The following is a 9328-nucleotide window of genomic DNA, read 5'->3' on the forward strand; positions in this document are numbered from 1 at the left end:
ATGAACATTAAATCTGACTGAAGCTTTCATAGCAGTAGCTGTTTAGTCTATTTATACACTATTTAATTCTTCGTTATCTGTGGTGATTACGACAGAATTGAAAATTGAAAAGCTAAGGCAAAGGCAACGGAGTAAAATTTTGTATGTAAAAATTTGATTGAAGTGTCAATATTTTTTCTTTTTTTGTATTTAAATTGTGCAAAAATTTTGGGATCAAAGTATAGTTTGAAATCTGTAAAAATATCGCTTGTCGAATAACCCAGTACGTGAGAATTCCGCCAAATATGAGATACTAAACTGTGGTGTGATTTGTGATAAAGTAAATAATTTCTTATTGCATGAATGGAATGCCTAACAATTTTTGTTCTTCGTTGTAATGTTTATTTAGAGCTTTCAATAACTATGCCTCATCATGTCTAACTTCGGTGTTGGAGTATATTTCTTATCAGTAATTTGGTTCATTACGTTTATGTTGTGTTGGATTTCTGTGAAAACTGGTCATTACATAGGCAAGATAGCCGTTGCAACTTCCAGTATTGTAACAATTGTTTTAGTTTCATTGCCAAAAGGGGATGAGGAATATACGAGTGTCAATTTTTACGACAACACTTACATCCCGCGTTATACGATTTTCGCGCTATTGCTAATTAGTATTGTGGTTGGCGGCGTATTTTCCTTTATCTACGTGTGTTTAGCACCAGTGGAAACTCATAAAATTAAAACTTTTGGGTTAAAAAATTAGCTTTTATTGTTGGTGAGTTTATGCAACTGGCACCTTTATAATTTATGAATAAGAACCATTTCTCTAGTGGTACTTTATAATTACTGACCCCTTAGTTATAGTTATACCGCTTCTAACATCTTTAAATCGAAACTACTGGTAATGCTTAAATATATTCAAAGCGCTGCCAAGTGTTAATATAGTTTTTATAACCATCCTGATCATGTGACCACCTTATTTAACATGAGCAAAGAGCATGAACAATGGCACTGCATTATCAGCAGCTCAAGAAATGGCAGTTATCTTTATGACAGTCACTTCCTGAGTACAAGTAGCTTATCAGTCTATTATAAAATATATCTCATGTAAGTCATTATTAAATATTATATGTTTTTTAATTTTTTTTTATTTCATGATTACTACTGACTAAGGGTAATATTTTTTGCATGAATGTAAGTTTTGAAATATGCTGGTTTGTATATAAGTTTCAATATAACCACCTAGAGCTTAAACAACTGGATAGATTCAGATAGTTGGCTTTTAATTCATTGTTTTTTTAATTAACATATTGTAATCTTTATCCTAGGCAAATTTTAAATTGACAAGATTTAACATTTTCCAGTGACATATAAATTTTAGCAACACTTTACAGATAAAATGAATAATGCCATATGCAAGGGCTTGCGCTTGCCGATGTGGAGTTTGGCAAATTTGAGAAGAGCTAAAGCAATATCAACCTCAATAGTTCACAATGAAACTATTTTAGTTAAGAATAATGAGGAATTTGTAAATAAGGTTAGTTTTGTAAACAAATAATTTAATTTATTCAGTGAAAATGTCAAGTCTACAAAATACAAAAGCTATTTAATTTTACTCATTTTGATATTTACATGTATTTTTCTTCAGTATTAAAAGAAAAAGATTTAAATAGGTTCGAAAAACCATCAACATACAAGCTTAGCTTTGCTTTGCAATATTCTTGTAAAACGTATATGTTCTAACTGGAATTATGAATTTAATGTTACTGAAGGAAAGACTCCTTTGTTAAGATTTACATAAAGTAATCTAAACAAAGTCACTGCTTAACAAGTTCCATGACACCAACATTTTCTTGTATTAATGAACTCGCAAAGGAAATTGATAGCTGCAAAAATATAAAGTAATCATTAAGGGTCTCTGAATGTAACAATTACTCGTTAAACTAGTGCTTTAAATAAATTGCATTTCAAAGGTAATGAACAACGACAAGCCAGTAATAGTCAACTTTCATGCGGAATGGTGTGAGCCATGCAAAATCCTTACACCAAAGCTGAAGGAGTTGATTGAACCGCTGGATAACTTGGATCTAGCCATCGTTGATGTGGAGGAGAATGCTGATCTAGTGCATACATTTGAGGTATGTTATATTTTATGTATACGTATATTAATTGGAAAGATTTGATTGTTTCTTTGTATTGATTAGGCTCCAAAACTACTGAGAAGATATGAAAAATTCATACACTTTTGGGAAGCTACACACGGGTGACATAAGCTATACTATGTTTATGTTACTTCCTAAGTATAATTGTCAGCATATTAGAATAAACATTTATCTTACTAATATTATAAATGTGAATGTTTAGATGGATGGATGGATGTTTGTTTGAAGGTATCTCCAGAACGGTTGCATGGATCTCGATGAAATTTGTCATAGAGGTAGAGCATAGTCTGGAAGAACACATATGTTACTTATTACGTTTTTTTAATTCTGCGCGGATGGAATCGCGGGCGACAGCTAGTATATATAGTGTATATATATATATAGTCAAACCTGGATAAGGGAAAATCTTGCTTATAGCTTCACTATTTCCTAAGTTTCTCGCTGCCCAAACGTGAGTGTATCTATTAATACTCAGACAAAATTCTAAATAATACAGGGTGTTACCTTTCTACCCAAATGTCCGGCTAGTAGGTTTGACGATCTGGCAACTCTATCTATTATATATGTTTTATTTTACGATTCCAGGTTAAAGCAGTCCCGGCAGTAATAGCTGTAAAGAATGGCCTGATTGTAGATAAATTCATAGGTCTGGTGGATGCAGACATGATTACGAACCTCATAGACAAAATGTCTGGTAAGAAGACTAACTCATAGACTATGATTTTGTATTTATTTAGTAGATATCAGTTAAACAATGACCAAACTATTTGATATATAATTTTGATTATATGTTATTTAGTAAATAGAAGATAGTTTAAATAAATAAATCAAAGGATAAAATACTATATGGTTATTTTGTATTGAATAAATATAAAAAAATAAAATTAAAACAGCAGCTAATGTATTCTTTCTAATTTATTCTTGCCAATCATTTAGATAAAATTGACGGACCAAACAAATATAAAAATATTTTGGGGTATTATTTCATAGTATAGTTCAGTATTTCCCAAAGTGGGCGATAACGTCCCCTTGGGGGCGTTTGAAACCTGAAGTAGGAGGGGGTGATAAGGGGCCCAAAAATGGGGGGCATTGAAATTAATTAAAGTAATGAAATTGTGGTTTTTGAGTTTTGGGGCTGAATAAAAATTAGGGGCGCTCTGAAATATAATTGTTTTTCAAAGGGGGCGGTGAAAGAAATAAGTTTGACAATCACTGGTATAGTTCAATTTAAACCTATAGTACTAAATGTCATTTATGAGCCAAAATAAATATAGTTAAATTATTTTTTTTATTCAGTATACAAAATATAAATTAATGAAAAATTATAATTAAACTTCAGTTGAGAATAAACAATGTATTTATTTTTGTTTGATATAAGTTTGCTTTATCTTTTTTTTGGTAGTATTTTTTATATTACGCTTAGTTGAATTCTGTTATGTAAAGTTGTATGATTGAGACATTTTTCTTTGTGCCAAACAAATTTAAAATAATAAAAATTGACTTTACCTTCAACAGTTTGTTTCAAAAATTGCACCTTATTGTTTTGTTTTTTTTGTGAAATGCAAAAAAAAAATTTTTTTCCATAATGTCAATGTTTAAATAAGATGTAAGTTTATTTACATCCATAAATTATATTTACTATTACAAAATAGTATTTTGCAATTTTGTCTTACTGTATACTCAATTTTACTAATCTGTGCTTATTTGTGTCGACTGAGTAAAATAAGTTTTTTATCTGTGGAATTTGACTGCACTTGTACTAATATATATTTTTGTCTCTCTTTTGTCATAAAGTATGAAAGGGACAACAATATTTTATACAAGTGCAGTTGTTACATGGTGAGAATTGTTTTTTAAAGTGTATTGACGATATAAAAATGAATTTTATTGTTATATAATAAATGTTTTATACAGCTTTGTTACTTTTTTCTTTTCATTCCTTTTGTTTTTTTTTAGCGATATTTTATTGGTTTAATTTTATTTGGACAAAATTCATATATTTTTATCGTAATAAAAAAAATTATAATATTTGAACCATTAATTTCCTTTGCCTTTTTTAGTTTTTTCATATAATGAGAGGGATGTGTTTTTATACAGATTTTTCAACAGTGGGTAATCATAGCGACATTTTATAAAATTTTACATACCTTCTAGTTTAATATAGTTTAAAAATTAATAATTGTTCCTATTTCAGACGATACTCTAAACAAATAAAAAATATTTTCAAAAAGTAATACCTGTGGAAAAAAATGTTACTGGAAAAAAAATCACTGCAAAAAAATATGTTACTAAAGAAATATTAACTGCAACATCGTCTACATGTTAAGTCAAAAAAGGATTAAATATCAAAGTTTTTATAAGTTTTTTTAGGTTTAGACTTAAAAGTATTTTTAATCCTGCCAAATAGCAATGAAAAATGTTTTTTTGCGCTTGCAATCCCACCTTCTAGTTAAATGTTCATTAATTAAAATTGTGATAGCAAAATAACAGTATTAATTTTTGTAGTTTTACGCGTACTAATGTATATGATATGAGCTTCAAATTACAGTTTAAAATATTTTTAGTAGAACGTTTTTTTCGTTCTTAGAATAGTATTAACATTGAAAAAAATTGAACACTATTAGAATCAACTTGATTGCTGTACGATTAAACCCTGTTTATTAGTTTTATTTATTTAACAAATTTAATTTTAGAATCATTATTATTTCACTTACAATATTGTTAAAGAAAAAAAATATTTAAACATTTTGTAAAAAGTACTTTTTTGTCAAAAACGTCCACAATACATTTTATTTTTGACATTGGTTAATATCGGATTTCAGAGCAGCAAAGTTGAGAATTTCGTCCTACCCTCAGAGCTTTTGTCCACAATAATTATGAACTTTGTATAACGATGTAGTTTTACATTTTTATTGTAACGCGTGTAATCCATCCCCTAAGCTTAATTAGTATGGTTAATATATAATAATATAAATAATAATTATCAATACAGTCGAACCTGAATAAGCGAGAGTCCAAGTGACCAGAGAGGTTTCTCTCTAGTCGTTGCTTGCTTATGGAGGTCGTCCGTCGTAACCGGACTCTCGCTTATAGAAGTTTCTTGCTTACCCAGTTCTCGCTTATCTAGGTTCGAGTGTACTTCTTTACAGATTAATTTAATCAATAGATCAGTAGTTGGAATTTAATGAAAATAACTAGACGTAGTGTATTTATTAATAGAAACTTTAGGACCATTTGTGGGTCCATTTTACTGAATTATTTCACTTTATAGAAAATAGTTATAGAATGTAACACAATTTTAAAAAGGACTAAATCAATCAATGGTATTTTTTCGCACTGAAGATATTCACATAAAAACTTTTTGCGATGTTAATTTTTTTTCAGTAAGTTCACATGACACCTAATAAAATGTAAATATAAAGATCATAACGAGTGATGATTTTGTAACTGGCAACACTGAGTTCAATATAACAAACGTAAAAAGTTCATTTAAAAAAAATAGACCACTTACTGTATAATATGAGTGACATTTACCATTATTCGCTAGAACCTTACTCTCATCAGGTAAAAAATGAAAAAGATCTCAAACAAAACTACCTCACTACCTTACTACTTTATCAAGGCTAGTTTATATATTTAGAAATCTTCAAAAACAGCAATTATTTCAACCAGTAATCCCAGAATAAAATAAAAAATCATAGAAAAACTTCCATTCTTAAAATCCAGCCCATTCTTATTTATTTTAATTTCAGAAATATTAACAAGTATGAATACCACATATAAAGGATGTTAAAACATTCATTTTTATATATTAGGTATTTATATTAGGTAGGTTGTTTATTTCATAATTTTTATTAATTCGTCCAAAATAACTATTGTAATGTCCAAGTTCAATATATCAACATTTTAAATGTTTACATTCGTGATAATATCTTACAATGGGTGTTAATAAATATATTTACCTTCAATATTGTTTTATTTTATATCTAGTTTTAAAGGAAAAATTGGTAAAATCATTAAACTTTTTATCTTACCTACTTTATTCTGACTCGTAAATTATGCAAGTGGTAGTGTATCTGTTGTTTGTCTGTGATCTGAAAGGTCTAATGAATATTGTGTTAAATTAAAAAAAAAAATACAATAAAACAAATTATTTTCCAAGTACCATTTTATTTCAGGATAGCTTGATATTCACAAGTAACAGAAATGTGCCGCGAAATGGCGCCCAAACCAAACGTCACGCTCTTGCTCGGAAACAACAATATTTTTTTACACGTCGACGCTGAATCGAAGAAAATAAACTGGCGAAATTAATTTTGTGCTCTCTTTTCAATTTATAATAGAAACGATTCGTTTCACAATACAAATTTTTAAATCGCCAGAATATTTTACAACGACCGTAACCATTTTTAATCTGTGGAATTATTTTTAATTCGACCATACATTTGATATTCAACTTTATGTATATAGACTTAGGTTAGAAATTTGCATTTACAAACATTTAATATTCGTTCGCAAGCCATTCAGAGGCGCGAGAAAACACATTTTGTGGACGGATTGTGTCTTCCTACAAATTTCTAACAACTTTAATGTCGATAATGAAATATTTCTCGACGAAAATTTCTAAGCAGAATTACGAAAAAATTTAGCATAATGAAATTCCATTATTATTGCAAAATAAAATTATGTTGATTTTAGATGTTACATTTATTTTCGGAATTCATATAAATTTTGAATTTTTAAAGATTTTTATTGAAAAACAAATTGTTTAAGTACAAATGCAATTTTCGCAAATGCTGTTTAATGAATTATAATTTTTTTCTAAATATTTAAAACACATTGCAATAAAAATTGCAATGTGTTTTAGATGTTTTACCTTTAGATGAAAACTCCTTTAATTCGAAAAAATCAAATTTTAAAGACAATAAATTTTTGAAATTATTACTAGCAACCGTTTAAATAAATTAAAGTTTTTAAACTTACTAATATAATAAATGCGAAAGTTTAGATGGATTGATGTTTGTTTGAAGGTATCTCCGAAAAAGCTCAACGGATCTCTATAAAATTTGGCATAAATGTAGAACATAGTCTGGAAGGACACATAGGCTACTTATCAAGTTTTTTTTTTAATTCCGCGCGGACGGCAGCTAGTAGTTAATAAAGAAATAAATGAATCCAACTTGCACCACAAAAATACCACTATTATTTTTCACCTTTGAATATATATCGTAATTTATTTTTAATCTTTAAAAAAATTTAGAAATTTGTTTATCGCCATTTCTGAAAGAAACAAGTTTTTTTGAGTTATCGGAGTCTTCATCTAGTGATGATATATAAAAAAAAATATGCGTATGTTAGAAAAAGCCTTGCAAATGTTCTTAAAGCAGAATAAGATTTTAAAATAAGTAAACTCTTAGTTAATTATTTCTGTTTGTGTATTTATTTGTAATTGTTAAAAAACAATTTTTTTACGCACATAAATGGCTGATAATATTTAAGAAAAATATTACATATTTAAAAGGCGATTGAGTATTTAAAAAAATAAACTTAAACAGTAGGCAGTGGAATTTTTTTTTTGTGACAAAACTAAAAAAAAATAAGTTTTATACATTCCATGATTTAAATGTCTTTGAATTAGAAAGATAATAAAAAAAACAAAGCAGAAATTATAAAATAAATGTCAGTTCAGTTCAATTGATTTTATATGATTCCATTCAGTCATTCACTCGCGAATGATAATCTTATGTATATTTTGAGTAAATTTTGCAAAACTCAACTCATTAACGTACATATAAATGTTTTAATTATATAATAATTATACACCATTTTGTGTAACAAGTAACAATTGTAACAGTGCACACGATTGTACTACATTTATCGTTGGTTTCTGAGACCTAAATCTCTGTATAAAATAGTCGTCCTTGTCATTAACTTTTAACGTAAAGGTGAATATACACTAGAGTATTTTCTCAAGAATTTTTATGTAATGTAACGTTCTTACGAATGGTATAATAAAGGCAAAAGCACAGTTGGTTCATGAAAGATACACTAGAAAATATCATGGAGCGGCTCGTTGTTTTGTTACAAGTAAATACTCTAGTCTTTACCCACCTTAAAGTTTTAAAAGGAGATTTTTGGTTTCAGAAACCTACGTACAAACAAACAGATGGATATTTCTTATTTGTTTTAGCAAGTCAGTTTTTTTTTGTAATTTTTTTTTTTCGTTTTATGTATTAACCACAAGAATTAACCTTCGAGTTAAGATTTTGCACAACTCATGCTTTATTTCAAATTTGTGATCAAAAGAAAATAAAAATAAATTTTAATATTGTAAAAAAATCAAGAATCAAAAAAATATTTTTTGATTTCATTGCAAAATTGTCGTTATTTTTACTTAATTGTGATAAGAAAAGACGAAATAAGATCATTCTCGTTATTAAAATTGTCAAAAAAAATTGCTTTAATTTTTTTTGTTTTTTTTTTTGTTTACGACCGTGTGCACTCAGCTTTAATAATTTTAATTCAAAAATTTCCATAAATACAAGTGACAAAAAAATTTACAAATCGCGGCTTTTTTGGTGTTAGATAAGGACTAAGTATTTTTGGGAGCGATAATTTTACTAGATACGAAAAAAAAATCTAATAAAAAAAAAAGTAACAAAAAATAAAAAAAGTATTCTACTTATGCTATGATCGAAGTGTACATAGTTTTTACATTATATACATTGTTATATACAAGACGCGATCTAAAACACACAAACAAGCGTTATATACATCACGGGACATATATTTTGCAAACAAAACATTCAATTTTTAATTTAAGATATTTTTTTACATATAAATTAGTGCATTAATTAACTTTATAGTTTACAACAACATCAGTGTAAATCATTTTGACTATGAATCCGATATTTTTTCTAAAAAAAAAAACATCCACACAAAAAAAAAAATTGATTTATATCATTCTAAAAATTTATTATATTTGCATTTATATCAGTCGGGCAAAAATAAAATAAAAAACAAACAAAGTTTTTGACAAAAAAAAATCTACACTGACGATGTTGTATGGAATCGTTTATTCCGTATTAGGCAAGAATCGAAAAAAATTGTTCTATTAAATCCAAATACAGTCTTATCAAGACATATTATCACACAATTTCAACTCCACAGACTTCACAATTCATTTG

At 27.7% G+C, this 9328-nt stretch overlaps 1 protein-coding gene across 6 annotated transcripts; it reads left to right on the forward strand.

Moving 5' to 3' along the window:
• The first annotated feature begins 64 nt into the window (after window positions 1-64).
• Window positions 65-2887, forward strand: LOC106710115 (thioredoxin, mitochondrial). 6 transcript variants are annotated; one of them, XM_045680918.1, is made up of 4 exons: window positions 65-141; window positions 1374-1516; window positions 1953-2117; window positions 2727-2887. In XM_045680918.1, exons 2-4 carry the CDS (start codon window positions 1379-1381, stop codon window positions 2853-2855), a joined length of 432 nt encoding a protein of 143 aa, XP_045536874.1. In that variant the 5' UTR covers window positions 65-141; window positions 1374-1378; the 3' UTR covers window positions 2856-2887. The 6 variants fall into 6 exon arrangements, with proteins under 6 accessions (XP_045536874.1, XP_045536872.1, XP_045536873.1 ...); XM_045680916.1 differs by lacking the exon at window positions 65-141 and adding an exon at window positions 153-319 and having other exon boundaries at window positions 2727-2886; XM_045680917.1 differs by lacking the exon at window positions 65-141 and adding an exon at window positions 153-262 and having other exon boundaries at window positions 2727-2886.
• Window positions 2888-9328: the final 6441 nt, after the last annotated feature.

This window comes from Papilio machaon, chromosome 14, assembly GCF_912999745.1.
Source record: "Papilio machaon chromosome 14, ilPapMach1.1, whole genome shotgun sequence".
Lineage (NCBI taxonomy): Eukaryota > Metazoa > Arthropoda > Insecta > Lepidoptera > Papilionidae > Papilio > Papilio machaon.